Source organism: Phaseolus vulgaris, chromosome 8, assembly GCF_000499845.2.
Source record: "Phaseolus vulgaris cultivar G19833 chromosome 8, P. vulgaris v2.0, whole genome shotgun sequence".
Classification (NCBI taxonomy): domain Eukaryota; kingdom Viridiplantae; phylum Streptophyta; class Magnoliopsida; order Fabales; family Fabaceae; genus Phaseolus; species Phaseolus vulgaris.
Window position 1 is genome coordinate 47,152,861 of NC_023752.2, and position 25,471 is coordinate 47,178,331.

Sequence of the window (25,471 nt, forward strand, 5' to 3'; positions counted from 1 at the left end):
TGTGTTTGCCATCATGTTTCAGAAATAAAGAATGGTCAGCAGTGGAGATTTTGTAATTATGTGAAAGTAAAAAACTTGAGAGTTTAGCATACCATTGCCTACCTCCTTGTTTGAGCCCATAAAGAGATTTCTTGAGGCGGCAAACAAGATTGGGAGAAGAGGTTGGAAAGCCTGGAGGCAATTGCATGTAAACTTCTTCATCTAGATCTCCATGTAGGAAGGCATTATTTACATCTAGTTGCTTGAGTGCCCAATTTTGAGTTGCTGCTAGAGCTATGAGAAGTCGTAAAGTGGTCAACTTTGCTACAGGAGCAAAGGTATCTAAGAAGTTCAGTCCTTCAATTTGGTTGTACCCTTTTGCTACTAAGCGGGCTTTGTAGTGTTCAATAGGGTCATTTGCATGATGTTTGACTTTATAGACCCATTTACACCCAATTGTTGTTTTTCCAGAAGGAAGGCTGGTTAAGGACCATGTGTCCAGTTCATCCTTCATAGCTTGGATCCAAGATGGGTGTAGGACAGCTTCTTCATAATTTCGAGGTTCCTCAGCAGAAGTAATTAACATTATTGTATTTTTGAAATACTTGGATAAGGAATTGTAATTTGAAAAGGAATGAATGAAATGTTTAGTACTTACAGTATTATTGTTGAGATTAGGTACATCAAAATCTTGAAGCTAAACAGGGGGCCTTCTGTTGTGGGTAGATCTTCTAGGGGAGACAGTTATAGTCTCACTTTGCTCAACATTAGTATCAATCTCAAGAGTATTATCAGAGGGGTTGTTAGTATCATCAATATTTTCAGTGTGCATGTAGAAATCATCATGAGTCTGGCCATAATTTTGAGGTATAGGTAAAGAAAAACGGTTTGAATCTTTACTTTGAATGAGTTTTGAATGATAAGGGAAAGAGTTTTCATAAAAGATAACATTTCTTAATACATCTATTTTATGGTTATTAAGATTTAAAAACAAAAAACCTTTTGTGTTTGATTTAAAACCAAGGAAAACACCTGGAACAGCGCGGTTGTCCAGTTTTTTTCTATGAGCAAGGATAGTTGAAGAATAACACAAACATCCAAAAACACAAATAGAAGAGATATCACAAAGCTTTTTATGCAGTTTTTCATAGGGAGTGGCATTATTAAGTAGCGGAGTAGGCATACAATTAATGAGGAAAACATGTTGTACAACAAAGCACCAAAAAATAGCAGGAAGTTTAGACTGAAAAAGGAGAGTTCGTGTTATGTTTAAAATGTGTTGGTGCTTTCTTTCAACAATGCCATTTTGCTCAAGGGTCTCAACACAAGTGGTTTGGTGAATAATCCCTTTAGAGGCAAAGTAATCATGCATAAAAAATTCAATATCATTATCAGTGCGAATGGTTTTGACTTTAATAGAAAAATGATTTTCAGCATATGCAACAAAACTAATAATACTAGCCTTGACTTCAGATTTGTTATGCATGGGAAAGAGCCAAGTATATCTAGTAAAATCATTAACTATAGTAAGAAAGTATTTAAAACCAAGCATTGATACAACAAAACAGGGGCCCCAAATATCAATATGCAGCAATTCAAAAGCATGAGCAGTTTGAGTATTACTAGGAAAGAAAGGAATTTTTCTTTGTTTTGCTTGATGACATGCATCACAAATATAATTCTTGTCAATGTGAATGTTAGGATAATAGTTTTGCAGAATTTTTAACCTTTCTTCTGAAGGATGTCCCAATCTGAAGTGTCAAATATTATTCTGTCTTGCAGTACAACTCAGAATACTGCCATCAATCTTATTGAGAACATATAAACCATCAACAATATCAATTGTACCAATCTTGTCTTTGGTCATGGAGTTCTATATCAAACACTTAGTAGGGGAAAAAATAAGTTCACATTTAAGAGATGCAGTCAATTGGGATATGGAAATAAGATTAAAAGTAAAGTCTGGTACACATAAAACATTTTTAAGAATGAATTTTTCATTAAAGAAAATTGTGCCAGAACAAGAAGCAATAACACAATTCCCATTGGGAAGCTTAATAGTAATAGGTTTAATATGATTATATGATGTAAAATTAGACAGAGAGAAGCAAACATGGTTTGTGGCTCCAGAATCTAGTATCCAAGTGTATTCATTAAAAATGGAATTTTTGAGTTTATGGATATTACCTGTGATGGCTGAAATTTGATCTTGATGATTAGCAGAGATGGAACCAACCTGGTTCACTTGCACTTGATTGTTGGAACTGCTAACATTTTTCAAAAGGTCTGAGAGAATCTTATATTGATGTTGAGTGATGCGGAAATCTCCTCCACTATTTTGTTTATCCTGATCTTGATTTTCAGAACTTTCTTCTTGTATGCCAGTGGTGATGTTGTTGAATTGAGGAGCCTTACCATACTGGGATTTATATCCAGGAGGATACCCATGTTTCTTGTAGCAAATATCAATAGTATGACCAATTCTATTGCAGTAAGTACAAAACCTTTTACCATTGCCAAATTTTGGTCCTTTGTTATCTTGGTTAGGAAAACCATTTTTCTTAAAGCAAACATTTTCGGTGTGACCCAGTTTACCATAAAATGAACAAGTAGTGTTATTGGTGTGAGTAACAGAGGAAACATTTCAAATATTAGCAACAAGAACATTACTATTAAACTGGCGTTCTTGTTGAATAACTAGAGAACAAATTTTGGTAATATTAGGGACAGGTTCCATGAGAAGAACATGAGCTTTTATATTGTTTATATTGATCATTAAGGCCACATAAAAATTGCATTGCCTGATCCTCTCTTTTTCTTTGAGCAGTAATAGAAGGCACATTGCAAGAACATACAAGATCAAGCCTAAAATTATCCAATTCATCCCAGATAATCCTAAGTTTAGTGAAATAGTCAGAAACAGAAAAATCGCCTTGATTGAGAGAGGAGGTGTTCATATGAAGATCAGAGATATGAGATAAATTCCCTTGTGAGAAACGAGGCTTGAGATCATTCCAAATGTCTAGTGTTTTATCCATCCATAGGATGCTCTAGCGCATATGAACAGAGATCGAATGCACAAGCCAGGATGCCACCATGTTGTTGCAACGCGTCCAGGATGAGAATGAAGGATCGGTCTCAGGAGGTTGGGTATTAGTACCATCGATGAACTCGACTTTGTTCTTTGCGCTTAATGCAGTGATGACCGAACGGCTCCAAGAATGATAATAGGTTCAATCAAGAACAGAAGACACAATAGGAGTTGTGGGGGTTTCACTGGGATGTAGATACAAGAAACTGTGGGTAGGATTTTCTCCTTGAGCAACGTTCTTACTTTGATTAGAAATTGAAGTTCCAATCTGATTAGGGTTTTCAGTAGTCATTGAAGCACAAAATCACAAACTGCGGAAAAAGAAAAAGTTGTCAAAAAGGAAAAATAGAAAAACGTAAAATAAAGAAAACGAAAGATAACAAATCTTGATAGAACGAAGAAACGAATTCAGAGCGCGCAACAGAGCTCTTCACGGTGAAGAGCTCTGATACCATCTTAGAAAAACCGGCAAGGCTCTGTAATATTTACAGAAGCAATAGATAATGTTGAATCTTTGGTGAAGAACATAATCATAAGAAGAGAAAACGAACATGGAAGATGAGAGAACTGAACAAAATATTATTGAGTAGTAAAACCTTATGTTCAGTTACAAAAAATCCTAAAAGGGATTTAAATACAAGGTTGCAAACAACAAAAACATAATAGAAAAACTGGAAAGGGAAAAAAGCCCAACAGAGACCCAAAAACCCCAGTTTTGACAAAAACCTTAAGCAATGTGATTGAACTTAGCATAAAAGTAAAAAATTTGGGGAAGTGACTAATAGTGACGACTTACAAATCTATTAATAGGGGTTTTAAGCTTGAGAATAATGATAACTCTTTTATCTCTTCTTTGTAAAAGTAAAAGTAGTAGTGTTCGAGGTAACATTATCTTTTACAGCAAGTATTGAAAAACGATTCTTATGTTATTCTAGTTATTTTTTATTTGTATATACATTTAATCATGTTTCACTATTTTGGAATTGAATATATTCTTTATTTTTTTATTGATAAATGAGTTTAAGTTATTATTATTTTTGTCTTAAATGAATAATATTAATATATTACTAGTGAAAACATAAGTGTTGTTGCGTCTGTATGTGCATTTTCCTTCTCAACTTTCACGATGATAGAAATTTAACATACATAAATAATTTTGGATTAGTCAAAATTGAAAAGCGAAAAATAACATGCAAAAGAAAAATTATGAATTGATTAATCAACCTCTTTTTATTTTTCTCCTGTAGTTTGAGTCTCTTCTTTAAGTTTTTTCTCTTCTTCGATTGGTGGTTTTGGGATCAGAGAGTGTGATGATGTTCACATAAGGTTAGAATTTATTTGATGGTAGATACAAAAGAATGATGAATTTACCAAAAAATAGAATGGAGAAACTGATTAGAAATGGAGGTTATTTGATTTGATATGAGATTTGGTGTGGGAGTATGCTCTTTCTTTATTTCTCTTGTTGTCTTAAAATAAGAAATTAAATAAAGAGTGAGGAGTTAGTTTGAATATAAAAATTCTTCCTTAACATTAATTTAAAAATTAAAAATAATTTCATTTTTAAGTAATTAATATAAAATGACAAAATACTTCATTGTTATAATAAAATGAGGTATATAAAATAAGGGTAGAATAAGAAAAAATTTGTATATACCAAAAAATGGTTATAAAGAAGAATCTTCTTTTTATATATAGGTATAGATAAATTTTACTAATATATTAATTTTATTAATACTAGCGAGAACACAGGCATGTCACGTGTCCGTGTATCCGCATTTTTTATTTTTATCATTTATATATAATTATGTATAATATTAAAATTAAATAAACTATATTATTATTCACACACACTTATATTATCAGTACAAATTTACAGTTCATTCTAATAAAAAAAAGACAAATAAATTTTATCAAAACATAACTACCATAGTAGTAATATATGGTAAATTTAATGATTATTCAATTTAGTTTTATTTTAATTAAAATGCGAAAACATAGGCGCCAACAACGTTTGCAACAACGCAGGTATTCTCCTCATATCTCTCCTTGTATTTTCAATCTTTGAAAAATTCAAGAATGGACGGTGCACCCACATGCAGACTTCTCTAGAACGATACTTTGATGGGATAAAAATAAAGATGAACAGAAAAAAAAGATGCAATTGTGTAATTATCAGAGCAAGTCTCACTTTGCAATGTTTAGTTTTAAATTTAAAAATAGTTTTATCGGTTCTCCCTTTAAGATATAAAATTAAAATCGATCACAAAATAATAAATATCTCCTGTCATATATTTTAAAATAATAAAATATAAGGATAAAATTGAAATAAAATAAAATATCAGTTGAGAGATGAATCCTTTTATATATAGGTATAGAGATATAAATAACATATATTAAAGTTTTATATACTTTAATATAACAAAAATGTGAAAACATAAAATAATTAAATTATAAAAATAGCATATTAAAGTTATATATTCTTTAATATAATAAAATTATGAAAAACATATACGAAAGATTCCTTTAAACAGATTGGATTTTACTTGAAATTTTAATACAAAAACCGTATTTACAACTAATTTTTTTTTAAAAAAACAATTTTATTTAAATAGTATCACATTTATAAAAAAAAATCTTGATGTAAAATACGTGATGTCTAGGGACAATAATCAATCGTTGAAGCACTTAAGATCTAAGAATATGTGTTGTTTTGATAACATCCTCCTTTCTCTCTTCCTCGCATACTCCAGAATCTCTCACACTATTCTTGTCACCATGCCTTCGAAACATTGCACCACGCAAACCACCTTCATTGCATGCCATGCGCTTTCTTCTCTCGCATCCACCTCATTCAATCAACGACTCAACTCTTCCAGATACGTGTCCCATGTAAATCACTCTTCCAGATATGTGCATTGGGACTAACAGAAACAACCTTCTATTAAATAGTATTACTTTTAAATAATAAAAATTAAAAAGTAACTAAATATGAACAAAAAAACGGGTATAACTTGCTCATATCCTTTTTCTTTCTCTCGCACTTGCAACCATTTATTTTAATAGTTCCTCTCTCTTTGGGTTCTCCTTTATCTTTAACTTTAGGTGTTCTCTGACTCTGAGGGACATTGTTGAACTCTTTGGTGAGTATTTGTGGTTTCAATTTGATTGCTTCCATGTTGACAATGAAATGATAATATATATGTATATATATATATATATGTGTGTGTGTGTGTGAATTATCTCTTTATTGGTCTAAAAAATGTCGAACTCACAGTGCATCCTTGCGTCCTGGATCTCTCATTGTCTTCCTCTCCTCTTAGTTGCCTTAAAAAATGAGACGCGTCTTTGCTTCGAACGCTTTGGGAAGTGTGAGCAGGAGGAGGCAATGGTGGTTGTTGTTGCTGTTGTTGTTGTTGTTGTACAGTGGTGATTGAAGAGGGACTGAGACAGGTGAGAGTAGGAGAAGAACATAGAGCGTGAAGGAAGAGGGTTCAAGATGTGTCAAAATTTATGAGCGTTTTTTTCTTTGAAGTCGAAATATAAAAGAGAAAAGGAAGTGGATGTAACCCGTGAAAACTACTCCTTCGTAAGAAGTGGATGTAACCGATGAAAACTACTCTTTCATTTTTATTTTTTTTTGGAGTTTTCATATAAAAGAGAAAAGGAAGTGGATGTAATGGGTCCTTTTCAGATTGAAAATCGACCGCTCAGTAATAATGGAAAATGACAAAATGACAATATACTCAAGAATTTTCAAATTGCTCACGTTTGACCACTATTCACGTTTCTTGATATTTATTTCTCTCTCATCAAACATACACTCCCTCTTATTATGCAATTAATTTTCAAAATAAATTATCTCTTTCAATTCAAAACGGTTGCTCCATTTATTTCAAATATTTTTTTAAATTTATTTCTCTCTCATAAAACAGACACTCCTTAATTTTCAAAATAAATTATCTTTTTCAATTCAAAACAGTTGCTCCATTTATTTCAAATATTTTTTAAATTTATTTCTCTCTCATAAAACATACACTCTCTCATTATGTAATTAATTTTCAAAATAAATTATCTCTTTCAATTCAAAACAGTTGTTCCATTTATTTCAAATATTTTTTTTTTTTAAAAAGAAATGACTATTGCTCAAAATACTGAAATAAAATCAAATATTAATCTAAGGATAAAATAGAAAAAAATTTGAGAGCAGTTAAAGTAGGGAATCCCATTTATATATAGGTATAGATGAATAATGATATCTATAATATTAAAATTATTAATAATATTTAGTATAGGTATAATTATCATATTCGTCCCTACTTTCTAGGACAATAGTCAATTTAGTATAGTGATTTTTAAAAGAATCAATTTCGTCCCTATGTTTGTTTAAATGTATGCAAAATGGTCCTTTCTGTTAAGTTGCATCAAACGGCATCAACTGGTGCTTATGTGGAGAGAGAAGTGTGATTGGGTTTAGTGTGAGGTGTCAAGTGACGTGGATGGTTAGATTAGTTTAGTGAAAAATGAATTTGGGATTAGGGTTTCTGAAATTTGAATTGGGAGTTATGAATTTTTAGTTGTAAAATATAAGCAGGGTTAAGAGATTAAGGAAAAATCAATTGGAGATTTAGGGTTTTTTGACTTGAAATTAGGGTGGCAGCAAGAAGACGCCTAGGTGTTCTTTAGGCCATCTAACCCTCGCCTAACGCCACAAAGTCTCATCTCACACCTTTAATTAATGAGATTCATTCACACTTCACCCTTGCAGACAGTCAATTTATTTTTCCAAGTAAAGGTGATGCAATACTCGAGCGATAAGGAAGAAACAGTCCCAGGCCTTAGGTCCATACCAGATCTGAGAACTTTCGAGATGTGAATCTAGTTTCGTACAACCCTTCTCATTTCCTTTTTATTTTTCATTGTTACACATAGGAATTGAAAAGGAAGAAAAATAATAAGAAGAAGAAGATGAGTTATGTGTGCATATCAAACTGTGAGCGACACATGTGTATCCGTGCGTGCAACGTACGTGAGTCTTAGTCGAAATCGGACGCGGAGTTTGTGCGTAGAAGGGGTTTGCACGTGTGTGGGCACCCGAGGGTGGTGGATAGTGTCTCGTGCCGAAGACGGTGTCGGAGAAGATCCATAAATGTTTCAGAAAAATTATGGAGAGAGTGAAGGGTAATGGGCTTGTAAGGAGAAGGAAGTGTTTGGTTTGGAGAAAAATGAGAGAAATCTCATCTGCAGTGGCAGTAAGATGATATGGGCAAGATGACTGCAAACAGCGGCCACTACTTTCTTTTACACTTAAAAAATGATTATTACTACTAAAATCACATAGTCCATCATCCAAAATCACAAGAAACCCTAACCTAATTTCATGCCACCTCACACAAACCCAATTTGATGAGTCTTTCAATTCACAGTGCACGTGAACACCTCTCTCTGCCACATAAGCAACAATTAACGTCGTTTGGTGCGACTTAACAGAAAGGACCATTTTGCATACATTTAAACAAACATAGGGACAAAATTGATTCTTTTAAAAACCACTATACTAAATTGACTATTGCCCCAGAATGTAAGGATGGATAAGGTAATTATACCTTTAGTATATTAAGAATAATATTAATAATCTATACTTATTGTTCTCGTCGGTTGATTGGGTCGTCGACTGACTTCAAGTTGAATGCCCCTTCTGGATCTATCCCTTCTGGAGCCAAGTCCAAGTTGTTAGAGTTAAACAGTGTCTAAGTTCAAGAGGGGAGGGGTGAATTGAGCTTATCAAATTTTCGCAAAAGAAACTGATTTACGGTGTAACAGAGGTGAAAAGAACAGATTGATTTTAAATGAAACAGATTGTTTTTACAAATGACTTTAGCACAAACAGAACTTGACCAACAAGGTTTAGATCAACCAACAGGAATAGCATAAACAAATTGATTAACTTTTACAGCTTATAAAGTTGCAGATTGTATCACAAGATTAATCAATTTTACTTAACACAAAGCCTCTAGAGGAATGGACAAATGTCACAGTTCAGTCAAGGAAAACAATTCACACTTTAGCCATATTACAGATTCACACAGCAGCTTCATTTATGTTTTGAAGATTGATTAACAAGCTGGAATGGCATATTTAATCATGTCCAGAGTTAACAAATTTAGATTCAAAAGAACAGATTCCTTTCTTGACAGATTATGTGAAAACTCAGAAATAATTGCAGGGATGAGAAGAGAAACACAAGAGAATTTTTATACTGGTTCACTCATCAAGAGCTACGTCCAATTCACCTTACTCCAAGGTGGAATCCACTAAAACAGATACAATCAATTACAGCATACACAACAGTTCTTGAACCCTTCAACAACTTCAACAAGCAAGGCTGAAAAACACTATTTCAGCACGCCTTGCACTCCAAGAAACACTATCAAAGAGTGACTAACACTTATACCTATTACAAGAATGAATAAGGGAAAGATTACACCTGAAATTGTGTTGCAAGAACATAAATCAGTTGTTCTATTTGCTCCAAGACAGTACCAACACCTTCATCCAGCACAAGGTTCTTCAAGAACAAGCACACATCTATTTTTCTATTGAAAAACCTTTGCAAAACCTTTTTAATTCTCTTTCTCACACAAGAAATGTTTTATCTCCGTTCAAACTGTGATTTCTCAGCACACCTACATGTGAGAAAGGCATTTTATTTTATAGAGAACAGTTCTTAACCACTTTTCAAAAAACAGTTTCAAAGCAGTTATAAGAACAACAGATTGATTCTAAAAACAACAGGTTAAATGTTGACAAAACTGCCAGCTCAGCTTAACTGAAATAACGGACTGAGCTTTACCTTTGGTGCCCTAACTGAATTTCGAAAAACCTTTCAACAGACCAAAAATAAACCTATTGTTTTGCAAGTAAACAGATTTATTTTTGTACTGAATCAAACCTTTTAAGAAAACTTTAAAAAACTTTTCCAAAACCATTTAACCTCATTATGTGCTTGATCTTACTACCTTGATTTGGCATCTAGGATGGGTCATGCAACAAAAGGCAACCTTGAATACACACAAACCTAAAGTACAAGATCATCTAAGACACATTGCAACCTTCAAAGCAAACTAGTTAAAAACTACATCAAACACACTAAGGCAAGGTAGAGATGAGCTTCATCCATCTTCAACAATCTCCCATTGTTTGATGGAGACAAAAACCCCTTTGCTTTGCATACTTTGATGATCAAAACTTGCACTGCACTAGCTTCCAAAAAACTGCACAACAACATTTAGAAATAAAACCAGAATATAGCAGTATATGAGTTTTGTGCTACCTCCCTGCAAATTGAACCAAATCATCAACTTATGTGAGCAATCTTTCATCTATCCTTCTCCCCCTTTGGGTTCATCAAACAGAGTAGAACATGGAATAAAAGAAGCACACCATAGACATGCATAATAGTTCAAACTAAAACCAGTTTATAGGTCTATTACAAAACAAAACAGAATGAAACCAGTGCAGAAAAGAAAAACAAACACAGAAAACCCAATTGTTCAACAAGAAATAAAGGATAAAGACTTTGAAAGGATCACTTGTTATAGTGGTAGAGCTCAGCTAGCTGCTCCTGAACTCCTTCAACATGGGAAACAAAATTCTTGCCATCTTGAATAAGGTTGCTGTAGAACACCTTCACTAGATCTTGATAGACATTTCCAGTCATTTCCAAGAAGCTTTTCAGTTTTTTATGCTTGACCAGGGTTTTCACTTCAGTCAGATTTTCTTCCTTCAACCATGAGAATTCCAGCACCTTGGGCACATTTACTTGCTTTCTGCTTGTCTCATGTATGAACCTTGTCATAGCTTCAGAATCACCAGCAAACCAATTTTCCAGAATGCCTTGGCTGCTGTTAGGTTGCTCTTTGGACTTCTTCTTTCTGTGTGACGAAGATGCCATGCTTTATCTGTTGTTACCTGCACCTGTTTATCAAAAGACAATCCCAGCGAGAGAGAATCCGTAACAATTCACATGATCAAAGAAAACAGAAATTAATATTGTAAATGTTTTGAACCTGGACAACTTGTAGTAGGAATGAGAGAGAGTGAAAAACAATTGATCAATACCAGATTTATATAGGGCTTAAATCAGATTTCAAGAATCACGAGTTTTAAAAAAAAAAATCAATTCAATCAAATATACTACAGATTTTATTCTTGTACGGTACATCAAGTGCAGGTGTTGATTGACGCAAGAATATATTGAAACCATATTTCAGTTTAGCAAATCAAATCTGTTGCACATCTAAGATATCAAATCAGTTAGAATATCCACATATGACTGTCATAGACCTGTTGGTTAATAACCGTAAAAGCAGTCAAAGATCAAGGAGAGAGAGAAAAGTAAATATTTTCTCTTTCCTAATCACGACTGTGATTCTGAAACAGAGAGAGAACACGTTAAAATATAAAATAACAGATTGAAATTTTTACTACAAAGGACAATTTAAGCTAATGATGCCCAATTCATTTAGAAGAAAATAAAACCTATCTTTAGCAAGAGGTTTAGTAAAAAGATCAGCCAATTGAAATTCAGTGCCAATGAATTTGATATCACAAGTTCCATTAGCTATATGCTCTCTTAGAAAGTGATGTCTAATTTCAATATGTTTAGTTCTTGAATGCATGACATGAATCTTAGGCAGATTTATAGCACTAGTGTTATCACAATTTATAGGTATCTTGTTTAAGAGAATCCCAAAGTCACTTAGTTGTTGCCTTAGCCATAAGGTTTGAGCACAACAACTTCCAGCAGCTATGTATTCTGCCTCTACTGTAGAGAGAGCAACACAAGCTTGTTTCTTGCAATGCCAAGATATTAGACTTGATCCAAGCATGTGACAAGTCCCACTTGTGCTTTTCCTATCAACCTTGCAACCTGCAAAGTCAGAATCTGAAAAACCAATTAAGTTTAAGGAAACATTGTTAGGATACCATAGTCCAACATCCTTAGACCCTTGCAAGTATTTCAGAATTCTCTTTGCTGCATTGTAGTGTGATTCCTTTGGATCAGATTGGTATCTAGCACATAAACATACAGCAAACATAATGTCAGGCCTGCTAGCAGTTAAGTATAATAAGGAACCAATTAAGCCTATGTATTTTGATTGATCCACTGATTTTCCTGCACAATCTTGATCCAGCTGGTAGCTTGTTGAAATAGGAGTGTTGATTGCTTTGCATTGATCAATATCAAATTTCTTAAGCAACTCCTTGTAGTACTTTGCTTGATTGATGAAGATTCCATCCTTGAGTTGTTTTACTTGTAGTCCAAGGAAGAAATTCATCTCTCCTAACATTGACATCTCAAATTCACTCTTCATTGTAGCAACAAAAGCTTCACACATTTCTTCATTTGTGGATCCAAAGATGATATCATCCACATAAACTTGCACAAGTATAATGTCTTCTCTTTTCTTCTTTATGAACAGAGTTTTATCAGAATTGCCACAATTGTATCCTTGAGAGAGCAGAAATTCACTTAGCCTCTCACACCATTGTCTAGGTACCTGTTTTAATCCATATAAAGCCTTCTTGAGCTTGTACACATGTTCTGGATTTTTGTGGTCTTCAAACCTTGGAGGCTGAGATACAAACACTTCTTCATTAATGTAACCATTCAAGAATGCACTCTTAACATCCATTTGAAACAACTTGAATCCTTGTATGCTGGAAAATGCTAAGAGTAATCTGACAGCTTCAAGACGTGCTACTGGTGCATAGGTTTCACCAAAATCTATTCCCTCTTCTTGGTTATAGCCTTTAGCAACCAGCCTTGCTTTATTTCTAGTGATAGCCCCATGTTCATCCATCTTATTCTTGTACACCCATTTGGTTCCTATGATATTCATCTCATGTCTTCTTGGAACCAAGGTCCATACTTCATTGTATTCAAAACTTGTTCAGTTCTTCCTGCATTGTTGTTATCCAATTGCTATCTTGTAGTGCTTCTTCCAGACTTTTAGGCTCAGTCTGTGAAACAAAGGCCACTTTTCTGCAGAAATTATTAGGTGAATTCCTTGTTGAGACTCCTTTCTCAATTTTTCCAATTACATTGTCAAGTGTGAGATCCCTTGGAGTCTTCCATTCTTTAGGCAATCCTGCATTCACAGTAGATTCTTTGACAGTATTTGGATTAGTTGCACCAAACTCACTAGATTTACTCTTTTGCAAGATGGTTCTTAAATCATCCACACCAGGTTCATCCAGAACAGGTTTAGGCACAATACAATCTGTTTCATCAAATACAACATGTATAGATTCTTCTACTGCAAGCAATCTTTTGTTATACACTCTATAAGCATGTCCATTTATAGCATATCCAATATGTATTCCTTCATCTGATTTAGGATCAAATTTCCCCATATTATCTTTACCATTATGTAGAACAAAGCATTTGCAACCAAAAACCCTAAGATGACTAATGCTAGGCTTCCTACCTTTATACAATTCATAGGGAGTTTTCTTAAGAATAGGTCTAATCAAGGTTCTGTTAAGCACATAAGAGGCAGTGTATACTGAATCTGCCCAAAACTATTTAGGTAAACCAGATTCATTTAACATGGTCCTAGTTAACTCCTCTAATGATCTATTCTTCCTTTCAACTACACCATTTTGTTGGGGTGTTCTAGGAGCAGAATAGCTATGTGTGATCCCATGTTTTTCACAATTCTTATCAAATATTGCATTTTGAAACTCTACCCATGATCACTACGAATCTGTTTTATTCTATTTTCATTTTCATTATGCAGAACCTTAGCTAGTTTCTTAAAGGCTTTATATGCATCATTTTTAGAAGCAAGAAACAAATTCCATGTATATCTTGAGAAGTCATCAACAATTACCAAAGCATAAAGGTTTCCAGCCAAACTAGCAGTTCTAGAAGGTCCAAACAAATCCATATGCAGAACATCCAAAACATTATTTGTAGAAATCACATCCTTTGTTTTAAAAGAGGTTCTTATTTGTTTGCCCTTTACACATGCATCACACAATCTGTCATTTTGAAATTTTGTGTTTGGTAAACCAGAAACAAGTTCCTTAGATTTCAGCTTATTCAAATTATTTGTATGGATATGAGCTAGCCTCTTATGCCATAGCCATGAATCATCACTTTTAGACAACAAACACTCATTTTCAGAACAGCTATTCATAATATCTAAGAGATAGATGTTGTTTACCCTTATACCTGTGAAATGTACCTTACCAGAAATTTCATTTGAGATTGTACAAGTGTTAGCTTCGAAATTAACCTTGTATCCCTTGTCACACAGTTGGCTAATGCTTAGAAGACTATGCTTTAGCCCTTCAACATACAGTACATTATCAATAGTGGTCGAGTCTTTAGTACCAACATCTCCTCTTCCAAGAATTCTTCCTCTATTGTTGTCTCCATATGTGACATGTCCTTCAGCTTTGAGTTTTAGGCTTATGAATTGAGTCAAATTACCTGTCATGTGCTTCGAGCACCTACTGTCCAGGTACCACTGATTTTTCCTGCTATTCTTCTGCAAAACAGATTTAGCACATATGGTACCCCTTTTAGTCTAGGGTCCAACATGATTAATACCTTTCCTTAGGAAGCCATTTGGCCAATCCTTTAGGAACAAGGTACCTTCTAGTTTTACATGTTCTAGATATATGTCCAGACTTCATACAGTAAAAACAAGTTGTGGAATGCATTGTATTTGAAAAGCTAAAAGAGGAAAAACCTGTTTTGGAAGGAACAAAAAAACTGGACAACTTTTTCACATTGCTTTTCATTTCAGGATTATATCCTATACCATTTCTATTAAAAACAGCATTCTGTGAACCTAATAAAGTTTCAAGATTTTCTCTTCCTTTGGTGAAATTTGAGAGTGTTTTTAACAAATATTCAACCTGTTTTTCCAGCTTCTTACAATTATCATAGGTTTTTATTGATGCATGCAAACATGTTAATTCAAGGCTAACAAATTCAGTTTTAGCTTTGTGCAGTTCTTCCTCAAGAGCTTTGACCTTAGGTTCAAGTACCCTATTTACTCTATTCAATTTGTTGCAAATGACGGCTAATTTGTTTGCTTCATCATGTGTTTCCTTAAAGGCAATTAACAGCTGATCATAATTTTTAGAATCAGTGGAAAAATCACTTACTGAATCAGAGTTAGATTCTTCATCGTTCACCATGAAGCACAGATTTGCTTCTTCACTTTCGGTTGAGGAATCACTAGATGAGGATACATCATTTTCTTCCCAAGATATGTATACTCTTTTGCCTTTGCTTCTTTCACTCTTCTTGCTTGCTGATTTTTCTTTGTTTTGATTGTTTGGACAATCAACCTTTATATGACCTGGTTTACCACATCTAAAGCAAGTGTAATTAGAAGAGTTTGAATCATTGATTTAGAATACCTCTTTCTTTGTTGAGTTCTGTCACGGTTTTTCTTTCTAAGAAATCTGTTGAATTTTCTGGTGAGCAGACTCAATGTCGCATCATGTTCAGGATTCTCTTCTTCCTCACTTGTATCATGTTCCATGGTAGTTTTCAAGGCAATTCCTTTGGCTCTCTTCTCCTCAGTTTCTTGTTCTTTCAATCTTTTCAGCTCTAGTTCATGCTCCATCAGCTTTCCAAAGAGTGTCGTAGTGGACATCTTGGATAAATCTCTGGATTCTGAGATTGTTGTTACCTTAGGCTGCCAGCTTCTATCAAGGCATTACAGCACCTTTATGTTGAGCTCTTCCTTGTCAAAGAATTTACCAAGACCGGTGAGGTGATTTACAATATGTGTAAATCGTTTCTACACATCTGCAATACTCTCTTCTGATTGCATTCTGAACAGTTCGAATTCCTGAATGAGTGAATGCTTCCTTGCTCGTTTCACATCATCTGTGCCTTTATGAGTTACCTCCAGTACTTCCCACATCTCCTTAGCTGAGTTGCATTGGGACACTCTAAAGAATTCATCCATATTCAGTGCAGAGGTGATGATGTTCTTGGCTAAGGAGTGAGCCTTCTTCCTTTCAGTTTCATTCCATTCAGACCAAGGCTTCTTCACAGTTTCTTCTTTGACAACTTGCATAGGTATAAAAGGTCCACTGACCACTGCATCGCAAATACCCATATCAATAAACTCCATAAAAAATTTCATCCTAATTTTCCAGAAAGCATAGTTAAAACCACCAAACATAGGAGGTCTATTAATAGACGCACCTTTAGCAAAAGGCATTTTAAACTCAGACATCATACACTTGAGCAAAATACAAGCCCTAGCTCTTGATACCAATTGTTAGAGTTAAACAGTGTCTAAGTTCAAGAGGGGAGGGGTGAATTGAGCTTATCAAATTTTCGCAAAAGAAACTGATTTACAGTGTAACAGAGGTGAAAAGAACAGATTGATTTTAAATGAAACAGATTGTTTTTACAAATGACTTTAGCACAAACAGAACTTGATCAACAAGGTTTAGATCAACCAGCAGGAATAGCAAAAACAAATTGATTAACTTTTATAGCTTATAAAGTTGCATATTGTATCACAAGATTAATCAATTTCACTTAACACAAAGCCTCTAGAGGAATGGACAAATGTCACATTTCAGTCAAGGAAAACAATTCACACTTTAACCATATTACAGATTCACACAGCAGCTTCATTTATGTTTTGAAGATTGATTAACAAGCTGGAATGACAGATTTAATCAGGTTCAGAGTTAACAGATTTAGATTCAAAAGAACAGATTCCTTTCTTGACAGATTATGTGAAAACTCAGAAATAATTGCAGGGATGAGAAGAGAAACACAAAAGAATTTTTATACTGGTTCACTCATCAAGAGCTACGTCCAATTCACCTTACTCCAAGATGGAATCCACTAAAACAGATACAATCAATTACAGCATACACAGCAGTTCTTGAACCCTTCAAGAACTTCAACAGGCAAGGCTGAAAAACATTATTTTAGCACTCCTTGCACTCCAAGAAACACTATCAAAGAGTGACTAACACTTATACCTATTACAAGAATGAATAAGGGAAAGATTACACCTGAAATTGTGTTGCAAGAACATAAATCAGTTGTTCTATTTGCTCCAAGACAGTACCAACACCTTCATCCAGCACAAGGTTCTTCAAGAACAAGCACACATCTATTTTTCTATTGAAAAACCCTTGCAAAACCTTTTTAATTCTCTTTCTCACACAAGAAATGTTTTATCTCCGTTCAAACTGTGATTTCTCAGCACACCTTCATGTGAGAAAGACATTTTATTTTATAGAGAACAGTTCTTAACCACTTTTCAAAAAACAGTTTCAGAGCAGTTATAAGAACAACAGATTGATTCTAAAAACAACAGGTTAAATGTTGACAAAACTGCCAGCTCAGCTTAACTGAAATAACAGACCGAGCTTTACATTTGGTGCCCTAACTGAATTTCGAAAAACCTTTCAACAGGGCAAAAATAAACCTATTGTTTCTCAAGTAAACAGATTTATTTTTGTACTGAATCAAACCTTTTAAGAAAAATTTAAAAAACTTTTCCAAAACCATTTAACCTCATTATGTGCTTGATCTTACTACCTTGATTTGGCATCTAGAATGGGTCATGCAGCAAAAGGCAACCTTGAATACACACAAACCTAAAGTACAAAATCATTTAAGGCACATTGCAACCTTCAAAGCAAACTAGCTAAAAACTACATCAAACACACTAAGGCAAGGTAGAGATGAGCTTCATCCATCTTCAACACAAGTCTCCCTGTTCTAGTATAAGGCTCCGTTTAGACAGAGGGCACCCTACCAATTGATTACTCTCTGACGATCAAGTGAGCTAGGATTCACCAAAAGCAACAAGTTAAAAAAGTGTATCAAAAACAGCGTACCTTTAGCTGGACACTAACTCTCCTTTTATTGTCGCACATGCAACATGCAACAACTCTCCCTAGAGATAAGCAAATCTTAACCGAAAATAATCATATTAAACTTTTATATATAACAAAAAAAACTACTTCCCACGGGCACCAAATGACCTTCAGGTGCTATACGCAGGCCCACTTTCTGTTACCAATGCATCTCCCTATCTTCCTAGGGTTAATAGCAACTAACCACGTGTAACAGATATGTAACAGAAACATGCAACAGAAAAAATATTTCCACATACTAACAACAAATATAAACAATAATAACAAGATTATGCTCACCGCCCCAAACCTATCTATAAACATGTGTATATATAAAATTACTTTGTGTAACAACCCTTCCACGTGCTTTGGGCCTATCCTGGAAAAGGTCCATCCGTACAGGCCTCACCCACACCTACCAACAGAGCTGGCCTCCCACGGCACAAAAGCACCGAGCATGCTAAAAAACTACTGATAATCGAGTACTGGTCAGTACACCTATATATAAAGAGGATTCCTCTTTATAACTGTTTTCTGGTATACATAATTTTTTTATTCTACCTTTATTTAATATATCTCATGTTATTAGTACAATGGAGTATTTTATCATTTCATATTAATTACTTAAAAAATATTTTTTTAATTTTTTACATTAATATTAATGGGACAATTTTTGTAAACAAACTAACTTCCTCACCCTCTTCCCTTAATTCCTTATTTTAAGAGAAAGAAAGAAAGAGCATACTCTCCCTCTAATCCACACCAAATCTCACATATCAAATAAAATAACCTCCATTTCCAACCTTTCTCTCTACTCCATTTCAAGCAACGCAACTCTACCTTGGCAAAGCCACTATTCTTTTGTATCTATCATCAAGTCAATCCTAACTTTAACAACAACTACCAATAGAAGAATAGAAAAAGCTAGAAGAAGAAAACAATCTCAAACCAGAGAAGAAGAAAAAAACAGGTTGATTAACAATTCATCATTTTTCTTTTACATGTTATTTTTTGTTTTTCAATTTCGACTCATCCAAGATTATTTATGTATGTGTATGTTATATTTCTATCGTCGTGAAAGTTTAGTAGTATAAGAAAATAAGAAAGAAAGAAAGAAAGAAAGAAAGAAAGAAAGAAAGAAAGAAAGAAAGAAAGAAAGCAAGAAAGAAAAAAGAAAGAAAGAAAGAGATAAAAAAAGAAACAATGAAATAAATAAAGAAAGATAAAGAAAGAAAGAGAGAAAGAAAGAGAGGGAGAAAGAAAGAGACAGAGAAAGAGAGAAAAAAAAAGAGAGAAAGAAAGAGAGAACGAGAGAAAGAAAGAGAGAAAGAAAGAAAGAAAGAAAGAGAGGAAGAAAAAAAAGAAAAGAAAGAAAGACAAAAAGAAAGAAAGAAAGAAAGAGAGAAAGAAAGAAAGCAAGCAAACAAGAAAGAAAGGAAGCAAGAAAGAAATTTCTTTCTTTCTTTCTCTATTTCTTTCTTTTTCTTTTTCTCTATTTCTCTCCCTTTTTCTCTCTTTCTCTCCCTCTTTCTTTCTTTCTCTCTCTTTTTCTTTCTCTTTCTCTTTCTTCTTCTTTCTTTCGATCTTTCTTTCTCTCTTTCTCTCATTCTTGTCTACCTTCTTTCTTGCTTGCTTGCTTTCTTTCTTGTTTTCTTTCTTTCTTGGTTTCTTTCTTGCATGCTTTCTTTCTTCTTCTTTTCTTGCTTTCTTTGTTTCATTCTTGCTTTATTTATTTATTTCTTTCTTGCTTGCTTTCTTTCTTTCTTGCTTGCTTTCTTTCTTGATTGTTTTCTTTATTTCATGCTTGCTTTCTTGCTTGCTTCTTTCGTTCTTTTTTCTTTCTTGTTTTCTTTCTTACAATATTAATTTTATTAATATGAATAATGATATCTATAATATTATTAAAGGATACGGATACCAGAGTTATAGAAGGATCCTAATATTAATTGGGTGTCTTTTCTAATTATCAATTGTTTCTCTTTATAGAGGAATATAATTGGATGTCTTTTCTAATTATCAGTTATTTCTCTTTATAGAGGTGAATAACCTTTATTTTGTCTTTGTGTGTTATGATTCTAGTCTTTAATTATTGATTTTTTTCCTCTTTAGTTAAGTCTAGAATAAGTGTAATACTTGTATATATTTTGACCATTTGTTTTTATTTCAATAACAAGAAAAGAGAGATATTCATTCTCATATCTTTTACCTTCCTTTTACTCTTGTGTTCATCTTTTGTTCTCTTTTATTCATCTCTGTTCTATTTCATAATATGGTATCAGAGCTCTGATTAGAGCTCTGGTTGCTACATTTATCTATGGGTGAAGTTGTTGATCCCTCACAAGATCTTTGTTCACCTTACCATGTTAGTTCATCAGATAATTCATCCTTGAATAGAGTTTACTCTCTCATTACACAACAAGAGAGACAAGTTTTTGGTGATCAATCCAAGGCAATGATTGCTACTAGCAAAGGAGGTTATAATAACAATGCTACGACCTATGGCATGGGTGGTGGATATGGAAAAGGAAGCTATGGAGGAGGATATACTTCCAAAATTTGCAGTTATTGTGGAAAGACAGGGCATACCATTGATACATGCTATAAAAAACATGGTTGCCTACCTCATGTCAAATTTAAAAATCAGAACCATCATCAAAGTCATGCAGCCTTTCACAATACAAATTTTAACAATAATGAGCAAAATCATGAAGGTTCAAAGTCAGAAGTGGAGTCTCAACAAATTGGTTTTACTCCTGAGTAGTATCAAACATTGTTAGCTCTTTTACAACAAGTCAAATTCAGTGACAATGTTTCTAGTCAAGTCTCTGTTATTCCTTCCAACATGACAACACAAACTGGTAATAACTTTATTTCTTCTTTTAGTTCTTGGATTATTGATAGTGGTGCTATTGATCACATTTGTTCATCCTTAACTTACTTCACTTCGTATCATCAAATTGATCCTATTTATGTCAAATTACCAAATGGAAATCAAGTCATTGCCAATTATTCTGGATGTGTTTTTCCCAATCAAAATCATGTCATAAACAATGTTTTGTATATTCCTTGCTTCACTTTTAATCTTCTTTCAGTAACAAAATTGATTGATATACTATCTTGTGTTCTTACCTTTGATTCTAATGGTTGTCGCATTCAAGACAAAAACTCCTTGAAAATAATTGGTTCTGCTAAAATGCAAGATAGACTTTATATACTCAGGATCCCATCTTACCAGAAATTTCAAATTAAACCCCTTGAATCTACACACATCATCAATAATGTTAATGTCAGTGCTAGTGATCTAGAAACTCTTTGGCATTTTCGATTAGGTCATATTTCGAATAAATGTATTGATGTTATCAGGAATAAATTTGCTTATGTTAAATATAACAAATCTTTTGTTTATGATGTTTGTCATTTTGCAAAGCAAAAAAGACTTTCTTTTCCTATTAGTACATCTAAATCAAAAAAATGTTTTGATTTCATTCATGTAGATATTTGGGGACCATACTCAATACCATCAATTCATGGTCATAAATATTTCTTAACCAAAGTTGATGACTATTCGAGATACACATGGATTTTTCTTTTGAAACAAAAATCTGAAGTTGTTAAGGTTTTGGAACATTTTGTTATTTTTGTTCAAACACAGTTTGAGACAACAATAAAAATAATAAGAAGTGATAATGGAACTGAGTTTGTCATGACTAATATTTTTGTCAGTAAAGGAATAATACATCAAACATCATGTGTCAATACTTCACAACAAAATAGTATAGTTGAAAGGAAACATGGTCATTTATTAGATGTAGCAAGAGCTCTTATGATACAATCTCATTTACCCAATATTGGTCATATTATGTGATACATGATGCGCATATTATAAACATGCTTCTCACACCTGTTTTAAACTATTCTTCTCCTCATGAAATGCTTTTCAAAACTGATGCAAATTTTAATGGATTAAAGGTGTTTGGTTCTTTATGTTATGCTAGCACTTTGTCAACAAATAGAAGAAAATTTGATCCAAGGGCATCAAAATGTGTTTTTATTGGTTTTCAAAGGGGGAAAAAGGATATATTTTGTTGAATATTCAATCAAGAGAAATTTTTGTGTCTAGGGATGTTGTCTTTTATGAACATGTTTTTCTATACCAAAGGGTTCAAGATACTAGCAATGAAACTAACAGTTCTGACATTACTGATCAAATTTTGTTTGCTGAAGATCAATTTGTCTTAAGTCAGCCAAAACAAGCCATTCTTGCACCTTGTGATAATACACCTTGTGATAATGTTGAAAATAGAAGTGATAATAATTGTGAGTGAGAAATTGAGGTTTCAAAAGAAGATTGTTCCCATATAGATCAAAACCTCAATGAAAATCATGATATAAAACAAAGTTATGAATCAGATCCATCTGTCTGAATGAGCACAAGAATAAATAGACCACCTGATTATTTAAAGGATTATCATTGTAATCTTAATGTTTCCAGTGCATCTTCAAGAGTTAAATATCCTTTGAATTTTGTTTTGTCTTATAGCAATTTATCACCTTCTTACAAATCTGTTGTTATGTCTCTTTCTTCACATGTTGAGCCAAACACTTATTCTAAAGCTGTGAAACATGACTGTTGGAGAAAAGCTATACAATGTGAGATATCTGCTTTAGAGTCAAATTAAACTTGGGAGACTATTCTTCTGCCTAAGAACAAAGCTGCCATAGGTTGCAAATGGGTATTCAAAATAAAATATAAGGTTGATGGGACAATTGAAAGGTATAAAGCAAGGTTAGTGGCAAAGGGATATACACAAACAGAAGGCATTGACTACCTTGATACTTTCTCTCCAATAGCAAAGATGACCACCATAAGGTTGCTTCTTTCTTTAGCTTCTATTTATAATTGGGAATTGAAACAATTAGACATAAACAATGCCTTTTTACATGGAGATTTGAAAGAAGATGTATACATGGTTGCTCCTCCTGGATTGACTTCTATTCCACCAGGAAAAGTTTGTAAACTAAAAAAGGCTTTATATGGCCTTAAGCAAGCCAATAGAGAATGATTTGTCAAATTGTCATCATTTTTGCTTTCTATGGGATATACTCAATCTATGAATGATCATTCCTTATTCATTAATTCTTCTGAATGATCTTTTACAACATTATTGGTATATGTGGATGATATAATATTGGCAGGAAATGATAAAGAACAAATTGCTCGAATCAAACAAGCCTTGAATCAGACATTCAAGATTAAAGATCTTGGGAATTTAAGATATTTTCTCTGTCTAGAAGTATCAAGAAGTAAGACAGGAATAATGATAAATCAAAGGAAATATGCATTGGAATCATTAAGAGATGCAGTCTTTTAGCCTGCAAACCTGCACCCACTCCTATTGATAATCATGAGAAATTCTCTTCTACTGGAAGTGTTCCTTTCATAGATATTCAAGCCTATAGAAGATTGATTGGAAGACTTATGTATCTCACTAATACCCGACCTGACATAACATTTTATGTACAACAAATTTCTCAGTTTCTTGTTAAGCCTACAATTGCTCAATACAATGCAGCGATTAGAATTCTCAGATATATCAAAGGAGGTCCAAGTCTTGGTTTATTTTTCTATTCCACTACCTTTGTTCATCTGAAAGCCTTTTGTGATAGTGATCGGGGCACCTGTAGTGATTAAGACAATCAGTGACAAGTTTTAGTGTGTATCTTGGGAATTCTCTTATATCTTGGAAATCAAAGAAGCAAGGAACAATATCAAAGAGTTCTTGTGAAGCTGAATACAAGGCAATGGCCACTGTTACATGTGAAATTCAATGGCTAACTTATCTTCTTCAAGATTTCAAAGTTCCTTTTGAGCAACCATCTCTTTTATATTGTGACAATGACTCAGCAAGATACATTGCACCAAATCCAGTGTTTCACGAGCGTACAAAACATATAGAAATAGATTGTCACGTGGTCCAGGAAAAACTAAAGAAGGGTCTCATTCATTTGCTTCCCATTTCCACCACAGAGCAACTGGCTGACATTTATACCAAAGCTTTAAGTCCTCAATCTTTTAAGAATATTTTTTCCAAGCTAGGTCTCATCAATATTTTCTCCCCAGCTTGTGGCGGGGTATTAAAGGATACGGATACCAGAGTTGTAGAAGGATCCTAATATTAGTTGGGTATCTTTTGTAATTATCAGTTGTTTCTCTTTATAGAGGAAAATAATTGGGTGTCTTTTCTAATTATCAGTTAATTCTCTTTATAGAGGTGAATAACCTTTATTTTGTTTTTGTGTGTTATGATTCTAGTATTTAATTATTGGTTCTTTTCCTCTTTAGTTAAACCTAGAATGAGTGTACTACTTGTATATATTCGGACCATTTGTTTTGATTTCAATAACAAGAAAAGAGAGATATTCATTCTCATATTTTTTACCTTCCTTTTACTCTTTTGTTCATATTTTGTTCTCTTTTATTCATCTCTGTTCTATTTCATTCTTTCGTTCTTTTTTCTTTCTTGTTTTCTTTCTTACAATATTAATTTTATTAATATGAATAATGATATCTATAATATTAATAGTATTAATAATATTTAGTATATTAAGGATAATATTAATAATATATACCTATATAAAAAGAGGATTCTTCTTTATAACTTTTTTCTGATATACAAATTTGTTTTTATTCTACCCTTATTTAATATATCTAATTTTATTAGTACTATGGAGTATTTTATAAATACATATTAATTACTTAAAAAATATTTTTTTAATTTTTTAAATTAATATTAATGGGACAATTTTCATACACAAATTAACTCCCCCACCCTTTTCCCTTAATTCCTTATTTTAAGAGAAAGAAAGAACGAAAGAGCATACTTTTCCTCTGTTTCATACCAAATCTCACATATTAAATAAAATAACCTTCATTTCCAATCTTTCTCTCTACTCCATTTCAAGCAACACAACTCTACCTTGGCAAAGCCACTATTGTTTTGTATCTATCATCAAGTCAATCCTAACTTTAACATCAACTACCAATAGAAGAATAGAAAAAGCTTAAAGAAGAAACGAAACTCAAATCAGAGAAGAAGAAAAAAAAAGGTTGATTAACAATTGATCATTTTTCTTTTATATGTTATTTTTTGTTTTTCAATTTTGACTCATCTAAAATTATTTATGTATATCTGTTAAATTTCTATCGTCGTGAAAGTTGAGTAGTAGAAGAAAGTAAGAAACAAACAAACAAACAAGAAAAAAGAAAGAAAGAGATAAAAAAAGAAACAGTGAGAGAAATAAAAAAAGAAAGAGATAAAAAATAAACAGTGAGAGAAATAAAGAAAGAAAGAGAGAAAAGAAAGAAAGAGAGAGAAAAAGAAAAAAAAAGAAAGAGAGAAAGAAAGAAATAAAGAAAGAAAGAAAGAGAGCCAGAAAGAAAGAAAAAAAGAAAGCAAGGAAAAAAAAGAAAGAAAG

At 33.1% G+C, this 25,471-nt stretch overlaps 2 protein-coding genes across 2 annotated transcripts; both read right to left on the reverse strand.

The window, feature by feature from the left end:
- Positions 1-11,382: 11,382 nt before the first annotated feature.
- On the reverse strand, positions 11,383-15,753 carry LOC137825252 (uncharacterized). The gene is made up of 7 exons (XM_068630925.1): positions 15,515-15,753; positions 15,137-15,467; positions 13,826-14,631; positions 13,178-13,418; positions 12,241-12,708; positions 11,995-12,002; positions 11,383-11,416 (listed from the first exon to the last, which is right to left on the reverse strand). The coding sequence occupies exons 1-7, from the start codon at positions 15,751-15,753 to the stop codon at positions 11,383-11,385; spliced, it is 2,127 nt and encodes a 708-aa protein (XP_068487026.1).
- Positions 15,754-15,900: 147 nt separating this feature from the next.
- LOC137825253 (uncharacterized) lies at positions 15,901-16,329 on the reverse strand. The gene is made up of 2 exons (XM_068630926.1): positions 16,314-16,329; positions 15,901-16,205 (listed from the first exon to the last, which is right to left on the reverse strand). Exons 1-2 carry the CDS (start codon positions 16,327-16,329, stop codon positions 15,901-15,903), a joined length of 321 nt encoding a protein of 106 aa, XP_068487027.1.
- Positions 16,330-25,471: the final 9,142 nt, after the last annotated feature.

Coding starts and splice junctions, on each gene's coding strand:
- LOC137825252 (XM_068630925.1), bottom strand. CDS start 15,753: ATGTCCACTACGACACTCTTTGGAAAGCTGATGGAGCATGAACTAGAG. Junction 13,419..13,825: donor CAGATTCGTAGTGATCATGG/GTAGAGTTTCAA, acceptor ACATGCTTATAG/AGTGTATAACAAAAGATTGC. Junction 12,709..13,177: donor GGGATCTCACACTTGACAAT/GTAATTGGAAAA, acceptor TTTGTATCTCAG/CCTCCAAGGTTTGAAGACCA.